General features: G+C 43.7%; 1 protein-coding gene across 1 annotated transcript; it reads left to right on the top strand.

The window, feature by feature from the left end:
* Positions 1 to 2,545: 2,545 nt before the first annotated feature.
* RASSF8 (Ras association domain family member 8) lies at positions 2,546 to 18,561 on the top strand. The gene is made up of 4 exons (XM_062490954.1): positions 2,546 to 2,648; positions 14,409 to 15,298; positions 17,208 to 17,352; positions 18,440 to 18,561. The coding sequence occupies exons 1-4, from the start codon at positions 2,546 to 2,548 to the stop codon at positions 18,559 to 18,561; spliced, it is 1,260 nt and encodes a 419-aa protein (XP_062346938.1).
* Positions 18,562 to 19,571: the final 1,010 nt, after the last annotated feature.

Raw genomic sequence — 19,571 nt, 5'->3', positions numbered from 1 at the left:
TGGTATTAACCTGACTGAAGTATTTCTGTGTTTGTACATGGTTAATGCTTGTGGAGATAGAAATTTTCTTTGTATTACCTAGCTTTATGTGGGAAAATGTTTATCAAAACTTCTTTGGGTTTTCAGATGTTTGTTCATGTCTCAAAGGACTATTTCTGTATACACTGATATTCTTAAAAGCAATCACTTTTCTATTGAGTGTGCAAGTCTACTTGAGATCAGGTTTTACTCCCAGATTTTACATAAACTTCTGAACAGGTGGGTTTGGGCACAGGGATTTTAGGGCTGTTTGCTGGCCTGACTTTACTGCTTGGTGCTTTTCTGCTAAAGCTTGTCCTGTTGGTGTGGTGGGACCCCTGTGGCTCTAACAAGCTCTGAGGTTGTTGTGACCCCAGCCTGCCAGGTGAGGATCTTCAGGTGTCCTCTGCATCATGTGTCAGTATTTGTTATCTGCTGGGTGAACTGTTTGGTTGTAGGTGGGAAGCCACTTTGCCCCTCTAGTTTGGGGGCTACAGTGGTGCAGGAAGGGATGTCCACATCCCCAAAGAAAACAGCTCTGGTTAGACTATAAATGTGAAGAGCACTTAAGTAGTGTTCTCTGCACTATTTCTGCCTCCACATGGTGCAGTTCTGTTCAATCCATCAGCATCATCAGATTCCATATTGCTCGTATAACCCTACCCTGCCTGTCTTCACTTATCTCCCCAAAATAATTTTCAGATTTTTTACTCCATCCTTGCGTTATCCATGTTCCTGGTACTTAATTCTTCAAAAACATTGTCCTTAGTTTTATCACTTTATATGGGGTTACCTGATTACATAAGCTTCTTTTATTGTGTTATCACAGTTTATTTTCCCTCTCTCTGCTTAAGCAGCCTAGCTGTTTCATTAGGTTTTGTTTATTTGATTTTGGTTTTTTGTTGTTGGTTGGTTTGGGGGTGTTTGCTTTCTTGTTAGTTTCTGGGGTTTTTTGAGACTTAATCATCATTACTGGTGATTTGGGTTTTGTTTCACTCTTGAGGGAGTGTTCTATCTCTTGAAGACAACAATTTTTGTTTGGTATACGATGAAATTCTTTTGCATAGTATCATTGCAGTGCCTATGGTAAAACCTAGTAAAAGACATTAGACAATGTCTGGTTCCTCACAGAACCAGCACAGTGCTGTCAGCAGTTAAACCACCCCTACAACACTTTCCCTGATGCCTCCCCCTGTTTCAGAGGGAGAGAGAAGCTTTGTCTGCTCGCTTTGCTTTCTGGGTTCTGGTACAAAATGCACATGTTTGTTGGGAATAGGAGCCTTCAGCTGCTTCTGCAGGGAGATGAAAGTTGGACTGTCATGGATGGCTGTAATTAAAAATGTTTACCCCTTATTTTTATACAGCTCCACCTGCTAGAAATTATCGGACAAAAACTGAAAGCATCTTTACTAGTCCCTGGAAACACTTGGGCAGCATATAAAGGAATAGGGGCACCTGTTACTGGAAACTGTTAAGAGTTGATTCTGGAGTTCTTTATTTAGTACTATTTCTCTTGGTGCTCTTTCTGCAACAACTCATAAAATTTTAGGAAATAAACTGTAATGAAACTTCTGGGTAAGTCTGCAGAAGAGGTAGACATTGTTAAAGCCTGGGATCCTAGAATGGAGTAATAGATTTACTGAGGTTGGACAAGAACACCAAATCCAACCTGTGCCCAATCCCCACCTTGTCACCCAGCCCAGAACACTGAGTGCCGTGTCCAGTCCTTCCTTGGACACCCCTCATGGATGGGGACAACAAACCTCCCTGGGCAGCCCCTTCCAATGCTTGACAAACTTTTCATGACAAAATTCTTCCAGCTATCCAACCTGAGTCTCCCCTGGCACAGCTTAAGGATGTTCCCTGGGAGCAGAGCCCAACCTGTCTCTGTCTGTCCCCTCCTGTCAGGGAGTAGTGTATAGCCAGAAAGTTTCCCCTGAGCTGCTTTTTTTCCCCACACTGAGCTCCTTTCCCATTTCTCTCAGCTGCTCATGATCAGACTTGTGCTCCAGCCCCTTTCCCACTTCTATTCCCTTCTCTGGACTTGCTTCAGCCTCTCCATGTCCTTCCTGAAGTGAGAAGCCCAGAACTGAACACAGATTTGAGGAGTGGCCTCACCAGTTCCTAAGACAGGGGGACAGTACTGTGCTGGTCCTGCTGGCCACACCATTGCTGACCTAGCCCAGGTGCCATTTGCCTTCCTACCCACCTGGGCACAGCTGGCTCATATTCAGCTGCTGTTAACCAGCACCCCCTCTCCTTTTCTGCTGGGCACTTTCCAGTCACTCTGCCCTCAAAATGTGTAGATGTGTGGTTCCTGTTGTTGTTTTTAAAGAAAGGACGCTCTCCTACCTGCTAGGTGTCATGGTAAAATTGTCAGCTTTTCAAATTGGTGATTCCTTGCTCTAAACACCAGGATTTTTCTCTCTTCCAGCTGGTGTGGGAAGTCAGCTGCGTTGTCTCTGGTGCAGTTGCAAGAATGACTTGACTGATTTGCATTCATGGCTCTTGGATGATCTGGTGAACCATGGAGCTCAAAGTATGGGTGGATGGAGTGCAGAGAATCGTGTGTGGAGTCACTGAAGTCACAACATGCCAGGAAGTTGTAATAGCCCTTGCTCAGGCTATTGGTGAGTACTGCTGGGTGGGAAGTGGGGTGAAGCTTTTTTTGTGAAGCTAAACCCAGGGGAGGTGGGGAGCACTGGGTACCAGCAGAGCAGAAAATGCAATACACAATGGGATAATCTTGCAGTGTAAACTTGTAGCCTTGGATTCTTCACCTGCCAGAGAGAGACTGAAAAGACAGAAAAGAAACATTTTGAAATCTATAGTCTTTCCCTTCAGCAAAAATTTATTCTCCAAGTAATAATAATTATGCTGCCATTGGTTGTAAATGCAGCCTGGACTAAGGAAGATGCTAAACTGTCAATATTCTGAGCACCAAAGAAAATGTAAAAGCAGTGCAATGTAATTGGTTGGCTAATCATGTTCGTTGAAATTATACCCGCTGTGTCTTTAGCTATATTGGGAATAGTATAGATCAATGAAGTAGATCCTTCAGGGTCTCCTCTGACTCCTGCATGCCACATAACTCACTGTTCATGAAAGGGTAACTTGGAAGTCTCTCTACACTGTTAGTCCATTGCTGAACAGTTTAGAAGAGAAAAATAAAATCTTCCAGGCTCCACCACAGGAAAGTCTTGTCAGATATTTCTCAGTGACTAGGGGCATCCTGAATAAGCCTCGACCTCATCCCATCAATATTTCCTAAGCTGATACTTTTTCTTTGCTCAAATGTTATAATTGGCTTTACATGCTATTTAAATTTAGGCATTAAAACCTATGTTTTACCTAAAATTAATAGTTTAAAGGCAAGCTTCTGCATTTCTTAGTATGCCAGCAGTTTTGCAAGATTGTATTAGCAGTCTGACTCAATTTGAAAATAATAATAATTTTCTAATAAAAAGTAAGTTAGGCTTAAGAATGTCAACAAGGTATTCTCTCTGTAAGCACAAAGTCACTTTCTCTGAAATTAATGTTTATTTAAATGTTTAACTTCTAAACATAATTTCCATGTACTTGCATCTGATGGAGTGGCAGACTGGCACTTATTTTATACTTTAAGAGGACTGAACAAAATGCTAGCATGTGCTTACCTATAGGTACCAAATACCTTTTAAATTTTCATTTTAAAATTGTAGAAAATCAGTTTGTCTCTCAGATCTTGATAGTTGATGTTAAACTGTTAAATGTTTCTTTACTGGTTTAGTTGCAGTTCTTCGTTTAACAGTAATTGGTTAATCAGTTGCTTCTATATCTCATTTTCTGCCTGCAGGTTTTTTGAGAAACAATTCTGCTAGCATGATCATTTTCTAGTCATGATTAAGTGATACATGTTTAGAAATAATAAAGTGGTTGTGATACTTTTGTTCTTCACTTTGCTTCCAACATCCCTTTCATTCAATTGCCTTTGCCTTCTCCCACAGAAATCAGACTCCCAGTTCTAGACAGTAATTTAATGTTCTCCTGTGTAATTTCTCCTTGGGTTTTCTTCTGTATCCTCAGTTATTAGCCTGAACTCTGTAAAGACTCCTTCAGCCTTGGAAACACACACAGGTTTTGTCAGCTCTGCAGACTTCCTTTTCTGTAACATGTCACCTGTTTGGCTGGGATAGGTGACTCTGCTTCCATGTTGAGATAAATTTCAGTTGTAACCAGAGCCAAATCAAGATAATCCTTTGGAAATTTCGTCTGAAGGCAAATATCCTCTCTAGAAAACCCCCAGAACAATTCCCCCTCTCACTGTGGCAGCTAGGACAGTATCAAGCATCATATAAATTACACCTGTGTGCCTTGCCAGGGAGGGCTTTCCCAGCCCTCCTGTCAGGCCATTCATCAGGACAGAACCATCTGGCTACCCCTGTGATTTGGCTGTAGGTCCCAGCTTACCAGGAGTAATTGTCACTCAAATTTGAATGGGAATCTATGAAAATGGATCCCTCTAGCTCTCACCTGACATTTGGTGGTGGAAAGTAGCCAGTAGCCAGTCTTAGTTGGCTTCTTCCTTGCTTAGCTCTGATGGGATTTTCCACTTTGCAGTCTGGCTCCTTCAGCAGTCACATAACTTGGCTGCACTCAGGATTATTTCATCTGTCCGTAAAGTTTTGTGAGATGCTCATTTTTGGTTTTTTTTGTGCCTTACAGTTTATTACTAGGTCATTGACTTAAAGCATACAACACACACAACACAGTTGCCTTCACTGAGCCTGAAATGTGAATTGCAAGAAATACATTATTTTCTTGAAGTGCAGTGTCTGGAATATCTGCAGACCATCTTATTTTGCAGACATATCCACTGAGGAATGCACAAGCCAAAGCTACCTGGATTAAGACATCTATACTTAAGAAGCTTCTCATGGACAAATGAAGATGCCTCTATTCTAGACATGTGAAAAATAAAGCTTTGTCCTGTCTTTCAAGAATAGGAAAATGAAAATTAGTATAGAGCTGTGGCTAAAAGGCATCTTTGGACAGTATCCAACTCTGCTGCTGAAGGCAGGGTCAGGCAGAGCAGGTTGCTCAGGACCAGAGGCAGTTGGGTTCTGAATGTGCACAAGTGTGGAGACCAGACTGTAACAGTGTTCACTCACCCTGGCAGTCAGTGTGTGTTGTCCTTAAATGGAATTTCTTGTATTTTAAAAAGTGCCTTTTGCTGTCACTTGATCAAATGCAGGGCCCTGTCGCCTGATCTCCTGCTGTGATAAAAGCAATGAAAAGTTTTCCATCTATGCACTTTCTAGCTCTTCCCCCATGTCATGAAAATTCAGTAACAACATCAGGATACAAAAGTGTTCTTTTTTTGTTTGTTGTTTTTTGTTTTGTTTTGTTTTTTTTTAATCTTCTAGAGGCATTTTGGCATTAAAAAAAAAACAAGTTACAAGGGCTCATAGCCCAGTATAAGAGGTTCTGTCCCATATTCAATGTCTAATCCTTTGGCCATGGCATTCTGTCACTTAACTTGCCCAGCTAATGCTGCTTCATTCCTTAGGAATTGGAGCTTTTCCAGTAAAAAGTCTCTCTCTGGGGCTGTATGCCTGATAAATAACATTTGTTACCTATTCTTGCACTGTGAGCTCCTTCCCTTTCCCCTGCTGCCCATCTCTTGATCACTGCAGAACTGCAGGAAATGACTACCCAAAGTATGAATTTTAGGGTTTTTTTTGGTTGGTTGTGGGTTTTCTTTTTCTTTTAATTTGTTTGGATTGAAGATAAATCTCAATCTCAAATGCCCCCTCATTCTTAAAAAAAAAACCCAAAAAGAAACAAAAAAAAAAAAAGGAGAGAGAATTGTTTCCTTTGGTGCCCCAACAAAGCTTATTTTTAAAAATGTGTGTGTAATTGTTGAGTGCAAGAGAGAATATTAGCGGTTGGGTGAACCTCTGGATACTAAAATTGTCTGTAACTTAGATGGAGTTGGAATTGCCTTAGCTGGAGCGTGGCTCACTGGAATTTTGTTCAAGACAGACATAAAACTATTCAGTTATGAGTTTCCACAGAGTGAAATCATCTCTCACTGGGATTTTGAATGCTTGATACTACCTCTTTTGAGTTTTATCTAGGTCTGCTTTATTTTCTTCTTAACTCAAGCTCTTTGCAAGTGACTAAGAAGAGTTGGCCTTTTCATACAAATAAGAGAAGTGATTGTTTCATCATGAGAAACAAAGCCCTCACCAAAACAATAATACAGCTCAGCACACAGTTTAAATAGAGAACCATGAGTCTCGTTTTAAAAATATTTTGCTAGGAGAGATGAGCTTCTCCAAGATTCATCCTTCTCTTTTAAAAATGTGCAGTTGACAGTGCATTCTCCATTAAGTTTTCTGTGTGTAATGTGAAAACCTGACTGCCTTCATACAAACAGTGCTTGGTCATTTTAATTCCTCTTCATAATCTGGACAACTGAAAGAAAGTAAAAAAGAGTTGCTGATACTTTTATAATTTGTGTGTGATGAGATGGTTGATGAATCCAGTCAAAGGTCTGCTTTGAATGTGTGTGAGCATAGAAACTCCTCTCAAAAAAATCATTGTAATAGTGAGGGGGAAAAGCAGGCATATCCTGAATAAAGTCAGCTAATCATTTTAGCTCATGGTTTAGGCAAATGTAGTTTAACTACAGGTTTTTCTTTTTAATTGGCTTTTACTGGTTGTTTTCCATTCAAACACAAAAAATAAAAAATCTTTCAAAGGAATGTGGTGACAAATAGTGCAGTCATAAATACACTTGTCCTGTTCCTTCAGAAGCTCTGCTCTGCCACTTCCAGCCCACATGAGGATTTTTATTGCATTTGTTGTGATTTCTTTTACCCCGGAGCCTAGAATGTATCTCCTCTACTCAGAATGACATGTTTGTTTCCTAGAAAGAGACTATTTCAGTCTAGAGACATAAAGATGGAATTTCTTACCAAAAGAAACCTGCACACCTCCATGTAATTTTCTGTGGCAAATAATTAAATTGGCAAATTTACTTTAAATAGTGGTGTGGATTTTGGTGCTTCTGGCTGGAGAAAATGAGCAGCACTTCACTGAACAGGAAGTGCAACTGTCTCTCTTTAAAATTATACAAATGCAGCCATCAGGGTGCTTTTTATTGTTATTATTCTAGTTTAGTATTTTTCCTCAAAGATAGTGTATTTATTAAAATGTCAGCACTGTCTCAAACATGCGTTAGAGCATTGTAAGGTTTAGTCAGAGTTGTATCTGGAAACACCAAACCACTTATTTTACAAAACTTTATAGTGACAGGACAAGATGGGATGGCTTCACACTGACAGAGGAGGTTTAGATTGGCTATCAGGAAGAAATTGTTACCCACTGGTGAGGCCCTGGCACTGGTTACACAGAGAAGCTGTGGCTGCCCCTGGATCCATGGCAGTGGCCAAGGCCTGGCTGGATGGGGCTCTGAGCAACCTGAGATAGTGGAAGGTGTCCCTGCTAAGGATCTGCTTAGAATTTGTGTTTCCAATCCCAACATTTCACTGTCCGCGACTTCAAATAGTGACATTAAGAGGGATAATAAATACAAGAAATCTGCACATTGTGGTGATTGCATGGGGGGATTATATAAACTTTCTGGTTCAGAAATCTGGTGACAATAACTTCACCAAGAAGGACCTGGGCTGCTGGATGTGCTTCACCACATGTTTCTGTGTGACTTCAGCCAAATTTCCCCATTGTTTCACCTATTTAGGACACAGCTCTACAATAAGTACCTCAGGGTGCTTGGACAAAAGGCAGATGCAAGTATGAAGTGATAACTGAGTGCTTTGTTCTGTCTATACTCCTGCATACCCTTTTTTGAGAGCAAGGATAGTAGCAATGAACTATGGCTTCAGTCCTGGTAAAGACATGGAGAGATGGCTGTGCCTGGAGAACTCAGCAGACCTTCAATGCAGCCTGTATATCTCTGTGAGAATGGTAATTTTTAAAAAAAAAACTGCTATGGATGTTAACTTAAGTATCACATAATGAATGAAATGTCAGCTTCATATTTCAAAGATAGAGAGTTCAAATCATCTGGGGTTGATTAAAATTGCCAGCAATTACTTTTCTGTCAGTGCAGTTAAAGATTCAGGAGTTAATGCTGTTGTCCCTTTGGTAAGGCAGAGCATTTTCACCCACGCATTCCACATATTGAGAGTTCTTAGAAGATTTTACCCAAGTACAATTACTTTTTCTCTGCATTGCCTTGTTAAGGATGACAGCCTAGGGCTGGAAGGCAGTCTCTGGGAAACCAAGTGGGTCAGAAAGCTGTGTCCACGTTGGGGAAGGGTGTGCATTTTACAGTGCTCTGGGCAGTCTGGGTTTGGCTTCAAGTGTTGGCAGGTCTGGCTTTACCTCCATGGAGCCCTGCGTGCATACAGGTGACTGTGTTTATTCTTACTATGCACTGTGAAGAGTCTGAGGTGCTCATTCAGATTCAGCTCAGGACTGAGACTAGTGCAACTTCCCTTTTAATGTGGCTGTCTTAAAACTTCTGTCGTTGGTGCAGGTTTTCTTTTTTAGCTTTATTTCTTTTCCAAGACTGTCCAGAGTGCCACTGTGTAGGGCAGACTCTTGGCACAGCTGCTGTGCAGCAGAGGTATTGGGACCTCTGGAGAAAATGGGAGCTAGGAATGTGCTTACCAGGGAACTTCCTTGGCAATGAGTGCATCCTGGTGGTCTCAGGGAGAGAGGAGCAAGACTGCATTGAAGGGTTTGAGAGCAAATCCTGTGAAGAGCAGCTGAGGGAGCAGGGAAAGGGGCTCAGCCTAGAGAAAAGGGGGCTCAGAGGGTTCTTCTGGCTCTGCACCACTCCCTGACAGGAGGGGGCAGCCATGGGAAGTTGGGCTCTGCTCCCAGGGAACAGGGGTGAAAGGACAAGAAGGAATGGCTGTTGGGGTAGGTTGGACATCAGCAGGAATTTCTTCATGGAAAAGTTCTTTAAGCATTGGAGGAGGCTGCTCAAGGGAGGTTTGGAGTCCCCATCCCTGGAGGTGTCCAGGGAATGACTGGATATGGCACTCAAGGCTCTGGGCTAGGTGGGCATCGGGCACAGCTTGGGCTTGATGATCTTAGAGGTCTTTTCCAGCCTGAATGATTCTATGACCTTTGGTGACAAAGACTGGCTCCTGCTCACCCCAAACCCCTTTTCTAGGGAAGGAGAAGTACCCTCATGTTCAAGCCTGCTCATCCTACCACTTTTCCCAGAACTGATATGAGACCAGGGCAATGAGTCACCCCCTTGCACTGATTCACTGCTGTAGGTCCTGGCTCTGAAGCATGGGAGACACTTAATGGAAAGATGGATCTTGCTTGGTGCTTGGCATAAACATTTGTAGCCTGATGGGAAAGATAAGGCACAGATATACTTTTTTCATGGTATATAATGCTACCTGCATAGTGAACAAAAAAAAAATGTAGTGCCTGATATGCTTTGCTTGTAGAGAATGATGGACTTTTGGGTGGGAGTAATGGGATTAATAATTTCTGTCCTGAAAAAGGGAATTGATGACTTCTCAGGTTACAGTCCTGCCAAGAGTGTTGCTACTGCTGCTTTCCTTTGGAGTTTCATTTTCACTTTTGGCAGCAGAAATGGTTGCTCTGTCTACTGTGTCAACTGCAAATATTAAAGCATATAGAGGAGCTTAAAGTGCGTAATGTTGTCCTACTACCTTCACGGAGTATAATTTAAAAATCTGCCTCTTGAGAGCCTAAAAAAAATATTCATTACCTTGTATCTATATTTCATTAGTTTTATCACTGTTCATTGTGATGGAATCTGTGTTTAAACTAACAAATTGCATCAATCCCAAGCTAAGACTACAGTGGCTGGGCACATGGCATGGGTATTTGGGTCCAGAGTTTGTTTGGCTGTGCAGCAGAGCCAGATCGAGGACAACGAGTGCAGTTTGACACTTAATGTCACAGGAAATCCAGGTTCAAACCACTCATGACAGCTAATTGCAGGCTGCCAGAACATCAGCATTCTGGAATCCATATATTTCCTTTTCTCATGTCTCTCAGTTTTGAAATAAATTATTATTTTGAAGGTGTTCCTGTATTAATAGAACCTGTGATAAGTTTGTGTGCTTAGGGAGCTGTAGGTGGAAACCTAACCTATTAACCTTGACATTGTCCTTTGTGCAGATGCAGTGTGCTTTAGGGATGTAAATGTTTATCTGATTCTGTTACTGCTTGTCATTTGCTCTCTGCAAAACAGATACAAGTTCTTGGTGATTGTTTTGGGATGGTAATACCATATGGTACATGGAGGGTCTCCCCATTCTGGGGACCGTGTAATAATCACAGAGTGGCCTGGGTTGGAAGGGACTTTTAAAGATCATCCCAGCCCAGCCACTTGCCATGGGCAAGGACACATTTCACTGTCCCAGGTTGACCTGAGCCCCATCCAGCCTGGCCTTGAGCACTTCCAGGGATCCAGGGGCAGCCACAGCTTGTCTGGCCAACCTGTGCTAGGGCTTCAGCACCCTCACAGGGAACAATTTCTTCCCAATATCCAATCTAACCCTGCTCTCTGTCAGTGTGAAGCCATTGCCCCTTGTCCTGTCGCTCCAGGTCCTTGTCAAGAGTCCCTCTCCATCTTTCCTGTGGGCTCCCTTCAGGCACTGGAAGGCCACAGTGAGGTCACCCCAAAGCCTTCTGCTCTCCAGGCTGCACAATCCCAATTCCCTCAGCTTCTCCTCCCAGCAGAGCTGCTCCATCCCTCTGATCCCTTGGTGTTCCTGCTCTGGGCTGGCTCCAGCAGCTCCCTGTCCTTCCTGTGCTGGGCCCAGGGTTGGAGGCAGCCCTGCAGCAGGATCTCAGCAGGGTGGAGCAGAACTGCCTTTTCCTTGCTGCCCATGAAGTAACTGGACCTGAAATAGGGTGCAGAGATTCTGTGCTTTCTCCAGCCCTTGAATTCCTGTTTTCTGAAGAGGAAACCACAGAACGCAGGACTGCTTGTGCTTTTTTGGGCCTGTCTGATGGCTTTCTTTGTCATTCCCATCAGTACAAGGCTTTGATATAAGTATTTTGAAAAGGGAAAAAAGTCCAGTATGTTCTAGCTGCAGTTAAAGAAAAGTCTTGTTTCAGAAGTTTTAGGGGGATTCACTGCTGTACTGGTCACTGAACCTTCCCTGGAGATACTACAAAATTCTGGGTTGAATTCAATATAATATTCAGCTGGGAGAGACACACTGTAATTTAAGAAATGCCATACATTGCTGGTACATGACCATTACCTGAATGCCACTGTAACTTAATTTTTAAAATAATAAAGTTACATGAATGAAGGTGGACTGAGTTCTGCCAGGTGCTTTCTGTGTCCAAAAGCTTCTTGTGGACAACACACAGGGCAAGAAGCAGCATGCAGGTGTCAAACTGTTCCTTGTCAACAATCTGGCCAAGCTGCTTTCTCCTTGTCAGTGGTGGCTGCACATCAAAACCAGCACTTTGCCACAGGGACGCCTGTGTTCTGAAATACTCTGTCATTAGTTCTGAATTAACTCATTCACCCTTTCATTTGTGAATTAATCCCCTCTAATGCAGGCAAACATCACAGTTGTGGTTGTCTGGGTATTGTTAATCTGCGTCATGCACAGGCTGAGCACTAGACCTGGGTAATGATCTTGGAAGAGAACAGCTTTGTTTTAGAGCAGTCCTGATCTCCAGGTGTGGTTGTTGGAACTGTGCAAGTATTACTTCTACAAAACACTTGCTTTTATGTGGATCTTGAGTGCTGAGTTCATTATTTTGGGCTGCATGTTGATTTGGAACCCTAAGCAAACACGAAAATAGTTCTTGGCAAGTCTGTGCTTAATTCTTTAATTCACTTTTGGTTAAGGTTGTTAGAGCCTTATTCTACCCCCCCCCCCCCTTTTTTTTTTCTTTTCCTTTTTTTCCTTTTGTCTCCTGTTACATTTCTTTTAAGTAATGAATTTAATAGCAGAGTGAATAGAAACTGCACTCTTCTCGCTCCCCTAGTGGTACCTACTCCAGTTGGCAATTTCAGGACTTCTTTGAACTTGACTGTTTCTGACACAACATGAACATTAGTAGCACAACCATGATTACAAGCTGGAAGCTTCTAAGATGAACAAAATAGAGCAGTGAAGTGCAGCCTTTGTCCGGGGGTGTGTTTTTACTAAATTTTTCTTCTCCAGGATTTATTGTTCGTATGCTATGGCAAACAGTAGTAGGTTTATTTCTCCTGTGACAACACCAATGCCTACTACAGACTATAAATCTTCATGGATCAATTAGCAATATTGTGAGTTACCAAAATCTCTCAATTTGTACCATATACCTTTATAAATTTGATTTTCTAGAACTTTATTAGAATAAACCTTAAATCTGTTTCTGAGAGTGTTAGCCAAGCATGTTAGTATGCTAATAGGTTTGGAGGTTTTCCCCCCACTTTTTTTCCCCAGTCCCTATCCTGAGTAATTTATTTCTACAGAATTTGGGGTGGTGGATTGCTGTTCTCATGCTGCCTGCCTTGTTTTGCTGACTTCCATCAGCCAAATCTTTCAGCCCTCACTTCTAACTTGAAAGTGAACATGGACATTTTGGTCTCTGACTGGGCCAGCCAGTCCCTCTGGGATGACCACGACCCAAAGCCACCTGTTTTCCAGGTGATGCCTCTGCAGACAATTTTTGTTCTTATTCTTTGCTTTGGGGCTAATTGTGAGAAAGTGAGAGCAGAGGAACATTTCCAATGCAGTAGTTGTAGCTCGGGAAGCTCTTTAGAAGGCATTGTCTGATTTTAGAGGGGTGCACAGTGTGTTAATCGCCACAGTGCAGCTTATTTCCTACTAATCAGAAGTGAGGAGTCCATGTGAGTGTTGTGACTGGAGATCAGGGGCAGATCTCCAGCCTGAGATTAGGATTTTTGTGTGAGAAAAGTGTGACGATTGGGCAGATAGTGTAAGGTAAGAGAACACATTGAATGCATTACCACAGATAGCTACATTTCTTCCAACTCCTCCCCTCACTAGCTGCATATATGACAGGTATTTCAGGCTTTTATGTGCTGAAATAAATAATTTGAACGATCATTTCTCATGAAAATGAATGTAGATAATGTATTAAAGTAGCTAATGATGTTTTTAAGGTTAATGGCAATTGTGGAGCTGTTTAGAAATTCATTAGCATCAAATGCTTTAAAAGCAGTTGATCTTTCCCATCTTTTTGTAAATAATTTTGTGGCTTTTAAGTGAGGTTACTTTGATAGGGGGAAATCTGGAGTGGGAAACTGCTGTATTTCAGAGTAGTGAGAGTGCTTATAGAAATATCCCATTAAGGGGGTGTTGGAGGAGGAAGGCTGCTGAACTGAATTTAAGTGTGTTTGGTAAGAGCACAAATGAAGCCATGAAGATAAGTTATAATGTCAGTAGAGCACTCCGAAAAACTCTCAACACTTAGGAAAGGACTCAAGCTTCTTCCTGAAGGCTGGGTTACCCCAGTGGGGATGTGGGAGCCGCTGTTACAGACGATGAGAGGAGAAAGAGCAGGGATCCCGACTGCTCGTTTGCGGTTCAGGCAGCCTTTGCTGCTCCTGTCCCTGTGCTCTCCTCAGCGAAGGTTTGTCACAGCAGCAGTGCTGCCACGGGCATCACGGGCCGGGGCCCAGGCTGGACCGGTGTCTGAGCGAACTGGAGGGCATGAACAGGGGAACTGAGGCCGTGTCAGTCATTAACAGCTGCCTCTGACTGATGGAAGCTTAACAGCAAACACACTACCTCCACATTTGATATTTCTGTATGGCTGCTTGAAAGATCTGGGACTCCCGTTCTTGGGTTTTTTTCACATTGGGTGTATTTATATGGCGGTTACTAAGACTGCTGGGTCACTTGCTTTATTCTTCTCTATCAGGGTGCTGAGGAGCTAGCACAGGTTGTCCAGAGAAGCTGTGGCTGCCCCTGGATCCATGGCAGTGTCCAAGGCCAGGCTGGATGGGGCTCTGAGCAGCCTGGGATAGTGGAAGGTGTCCCTGCCCCTGGCAGGGTGTTTGAACTGGATGGTCTTTAGGTCCATTCCAACCCAAACCATTGTGCGATTCCGTGAATCTCAGTTCCTCCCAGCCTGCCGGCAGCCCCGGCGTTGCGCAGTTCCGCCGGTTCTCACGGTGTCGATCCCGTCCTGCTCGGGGAGGATTTAGAGGTGAACTCGGTGATGTGCGGGCACCGCGAGTGAGGCAGCGTGTGCTGCGACAGGCGCAGGAGCGCCGAGGCAGCCCGTGCGGGGCGGGAGGGTCCCGTCCCGGAGCCGTCCCCCGGCGTTCCCGTGCCGGCCCTCACGGGCGGAGCGGTGGCGCCCCCCTGCGGCCGCGCTGACGCTGTGTTCCCTTGCAGGGCGCACCGGGCGCTACACGCTGATCGAGAAGTGGCGGGACACGGAGCGGCACCTGGCGCCGCACGAGAACCCCATCGTGTCCCTCAACAAGTGGGGACAGTACGCCAGCGACGTGCAGCTGATCCTGCGGCGCACCGGGCCCTCCCTGAGCGAGCGGCCCACGTCGGACAGCGTGGCGCGCATCCCCGAGAGGACTCTGTACCGGCAGAGCCTGCCGCCCCTGGCCAAGCTGAGGCCGCCCGGGGACAAGGCCATGAAGAGGAGGGAGCCGAAAAGGAAATCCCTCACCTTCACCGGCGGCGCCAAGGGGCTAATGGACATCTTCGGGAAGAGCAAGGAATCCGAGTTCAAGCAAAAGGTGCTCAACAACTGTAAAACAACAGCGGACGAGTTGAAGAAACTGATCCACCTCCAGACGGAGAAGCTTCAGTGCATCGAGAAGCAGCTGGAGTCCAACGAAGCTGAGATCCGCTACTGGGAGCAAAAGTACAACGCCAGCCTGGAAGAAGAAATCCTCAAACTGGAGCAGAAGATCAAACGGAATGAGGTGGAGATAGAAGAGGAGGAGTTCTGGGAAAACGAACTGCAGATCGAGCAGGAGAATGAAAAGCAGCTGATGGAGCAGCTGCAGGAGATGAGGCAGAGGATCCTGGAGTGCGAGAGCAAGCTCAAGGACTACATGTCTCAGATCCACAATATGGAGAGTGGCCTTGAAGCAGAGAAGCTGCAGCGGGAAGTTCAAGAGTCCCAAGTAAATGAAGAAGAGGTCAAGGAAAAGATCGAGAAGGTGAAGGGAGAAATTGATATTCAGGGCCAGCAGAGTCTGAGATTGGAAAATGGCATTAAAGCGGTAGAAAGGTCTTTGGGCCAAGCTACCAAGCGATTACAGGTAAGACTGCCTTTTTACCCATAGCTAGAGAAAGTTCAAGACTGCTCGTTTCTCTTGCACAAATCTGAAGCCCACAAAAGAACACAAGAAAGTTTCCAAAGTGAATCGGGGTCAAAGGGGGAGTATGTTGCTTTCATTTTCAAATCACATTTCAGTTTTGGGGGTGGGGGTTTGAAGAACAGACAGGTTTTTTTCACCTGTGTTTAACTTGCTCATTCAAACTGTCTGAGAAGAAAAGCAGTAATTTGCACCATCATAGCCTTTTCTGAGGATAAACTTCTGATCTTTGCTAAGTTTGTCTGCCACCAAAAGAGATGAATTACAAAAAACAATCCAAAAGCAGCACCTGGAAAGGTACAGAGCTAAAGTAAAGTACCTGCAACCTTACAGGGCTTTATTTTAAAGAACAGCATCCCTCTTTTCCTGGCTGACTTACTGGTGTTCAGGATTTTATCTTCTCTACACCTCAGTTATTTGTGGCACGTGTCAAAACAGAATCCAGATCCTGTTTCCTTGCTAATGTTAATGTTACCACCTGGAATGTGATAGGGCATGAAAGAATAAAGGAACTCCAGCTGCTAGCTGGATGAGGTGGAGGACTGATTGGAGCTCCTGGGATTTTTATGTGCCATGTAAGATAGTGCTAAGGCACCATGCATCAGTTGGCGTTGTGGTTCTTGCTGATTCCCAGGATTCACAGTATATTCTGCAGCACTGCAGTGGCATTAAGGTGATTCCACTGCGAATTTGTGAAGGGATTTCTTATCCTTACTCCTGCCTTAGAACCAAGTCAGTATGAGCTGCTTTTTACTAGATGATGGGGGGGAGGGGGGGGTAATCTTTTTATTCAAAGCAAAATGGATGAAAACTGTAAACAGTTTTGGCCATGTTTATATATGCTAAGTTTCCAGACATGCTACACTTAAGGATTTGCACTGATGGAAAGCTTGAAATCCTCTTTATGTGTTTTATCTATCATCAGTCACATTTACTGAGGCTGTGATGGAGTTCAAAATATTTCTGGCTTGGTTCTTTTCATAGGTCTAGGTTTTCTTGGGAAAGGTCCCATCCAGTTCAGATCTTCCAGTCATGTTCTAAAGGTGCACAAATCTGGAAGTCCACATTGAGCGAGGGAGGAAATAGACAAATACTTTATTGCATACCTGAAGCTGAAGATACCTGCTAAAGCAGCTCAATCTCTGTGTGTGGGAATAATAATAGTCCAAGACTGTTGTAATCTATTAGAGCTGTGAGTTTTGCATATCATGACAGAAGTACAGAGAAAGATCCTAAATGATCGTCTGTGCTTTGAAGGGGCAGGGAACCAGCCAGGCTTTGGTTTCATTGCACAAAACCCTTGCAGAGTGAGAAGGTTCTGGCCAAAAAAGTTTAAGTAGAAAATGAAAAGAACAATAAGAGAAAAGAGTATTACTCCTTTTAAGATCAGAAGAATTAAATGAGCTGTCCAAGCCATGCTGGACACATAGGGAAGAAGACAGACTTGGTGTCAGTTCAGCTGATTATTTTTTCAACATTCACATTATTACGTTTATTTGCTGACATGCCAAGGTTTTTCTCAGGTGATATGAAAAACAGCTGCTAGTCATCCAAGAAGCAATATAAAAATAAAATACATTAAGAAAAGCCCAATTAGGGTCATGGGTTGGATATAATGATCTCAGAGGTCTTTTTCAACCAGACCGATTCTGTGAATCTAGTAAGTGCTAGTGAGTGTTGGCTCGCTTTATAAATTACAAGATTAAAATACCTTTCAAGTCTTCAATTTGCATTTGAGCTTTAAAAATTGGAGGCTTTCTCATCAAAAGGAGAAGTATTAGTTGCCCAGCTGTAAATACAGTCATGAAATGCTGCTTTATTTGCTCAGCAGATGTTTTCTGTTTCCTGGCAGGACAGGGAACAAGAACTGGAGCAATTGACCAAGGAGCTGCGCCAGGTGAACCTGCAGCAGTTCATCCAGCAAACAGGAACCAAGGTGACGGTGCTGCCGGCAGACCCCGTGGAGGTGGAGGCCCCACATGTGGAGCTCGAGAGAGGTGCAGCCCTCGAAATGCTGTGGGAGGGAGGAAGGGAAGGAAGGAGGGAGAAGGGGTGGGCAGTGTCTTTAGTGCCGCTTAACGCTGGCACTCCTAGGTGAAGTGAATGCTCCCTTAGCGAAGACATTAGCGAGAGAGCCGCATTGTCAAATATTTCTTTTCATTCCAAAGGTTTAATAGGCTCTAAATAAAGAGCACTATGTGGAGAGCCTCTCTTACTGTGCCCGGGCATGCATTTGTCCCATCAGCAACACATTAGGCCTGCAGCTTTCGAGAGTGGCCGCAGTGGCTGGCTGCCAGCACAGAACGTGATTGTACATCTGACACTGCTGTTCGTCTGGGTCCTTCCTCTTCTGGTGGGGGTGTTGTCAAAGCAGAAAAAGGAATGTGTCTGGATCCCAAGAAATCCCAGACAGCATCCACACGGGAATAGGAGCCAATCCAGCTGGGCTGCCAGCCATGCAGAAGTCCTGCACAGATGGCTGTTACAGCGGGTGCGAATTGACTTAGCCCCCAGTGAGATCAGTGTAGCCTGCACGTGCCCACATTTGGATCCAGAATTTCCTGGGCAGAATCATGGGAGTGTTTTGAATGTGTGTCAGAGATGCGGCACCAGTTTTTTCCAGCACTCTGCTTCCAAGGGGCTCTTTGTCTCAGCATTCTCATGTGCTGGGTCTGTCCCTCTGCTCAGAAAACTTTATAACCAAAAGGCACTGGAAGGACAAGGGGGTGGGGAGGGAGGAAAAGACAACTAGGCCTTCAAATACAGCACTTGTGTGAACTCTTACGTGGGCAGGAAGCTGAAGCTTGGAGTTACGTTACAGGTTCAAGCTCTTTCTGCACACCACCTTATAATGTGTGTCTGTGTGCACATTCCTCATGGGAGGGTAATACTTTTGCGTGGGTTTCATTCTGTTTTGAAATGAATAGGAAGTGTGCACCTTAGATCTCCTCACTTCCCAGCCATGTGCTTCAGTAGTTTGTTACATGTGGAATTAGTTTTTCTGTAGTGCATTAAGGATGAGGAGGAGGAGGAGAGGTGCACCCCTGCTGATGACTTTTCTAATTGCCCTTTTTCCTCATGCAGAGCCAACCTTTCAGTCTGGGTCACTGAAACGCCCGGGCTCATCCAGGCAACTCCCCAGTAACCTTCGGATCCTACAGAACCCCCTGTCATCTGGTTTTAACCCAGAGGGCATTTATGTATGACACTACATACCTCTTCTAGAGAGGACCTAGCAAGGTACCCTGGACAAGATACACTTTATTTTATTCTGCCAATGATGAATGGAAGAAGTTTGTCTTGTTTTGGTTTTTTGTTACACCACCGTGTCATTTTTTCTTCTTCCTCCAACACCACTTGGAGCCATACCCTGTGCACTGATGCTAAAGAGACAGGAACTGTCTTGATTCATGATTGGCAAGGATGACCTTACTGTCAGCACAGCTTAAGTGCAAAAACCTTCATTGTTTTTGCCACTTCAGAAGTGTTTGGGAAAGTATTGTTCCTTGTATAGGCATAAATGGAAAACTGAGGGTGAAGGAAACTGTGTATGCAACTTATCTGAGGTTTAATTTATTCCCTTTAATCAATGGACCTGTGAATGTTGACCTTTTATATTTTTATTTTTATCTTGTGAATTATCACACATGGCTGTGTGTCAGTCTGATGAGGTGACTTTGATTTTTGTGTACCAACATCCCCCACCTGATCAAGTACAGCAACCTGCAATGCAGAGTTCTGAGGGGTGCTGAACCATTGCAGTGGTTTCTCACCACTAACTTTGTTCGTTTCTGTTGTGGGTCATCATATGTCATGTTCCATCCATTGCTACCTTTTAAGGCTTGAAAAGTGAGCTTGTGGGATTTACTTGCTGTTGTATCTGCCTTGAATGAAGCACCTAGTGTTCAAAAGATTTATTAATTTTAAACCTTGGCTTGGTAAAAATATTTCCAGCATATGATTGAGGATGCACTAGTTAGATGATATTTTATTATATAGAATGTATATTTGAAATATTTTGCCACATTGTATATGCTTTTTGAGAAAAGAACAATGTAAGAAGTTGTCTTCATATATCTTACCAAAAGAGAGTAAGAGGCTTTCACTGTGTGTGATTTTGTACTTTATTTTTTCCACTAGCCATTACAGTGTTCTTGTTTTGTAACAAATCTTGCTGTTGGAGGGGAAGAAAGACACAACACAAATGAGTATCCAC

This window comes from Cinclus cinclus, chromosome 4 (assembly GCF_963662255.1).
Source record: "Cinclus cinclus chromosome 4, bCinCin1.1, whole genome shotgun sequence".
In the NCBI taxonomy this organism is placed as follows: Eukaryota; Metazoa; Chordata; class Aves; order Passeriformes; family Cinclidae; genus Cinclus; species Cinclus cinclus.
The sequence above is the reverse complement of the archived record's forward strand: the minus strand, read 5'-3'. Positions and strand labels throughout refer to the sequence as shown.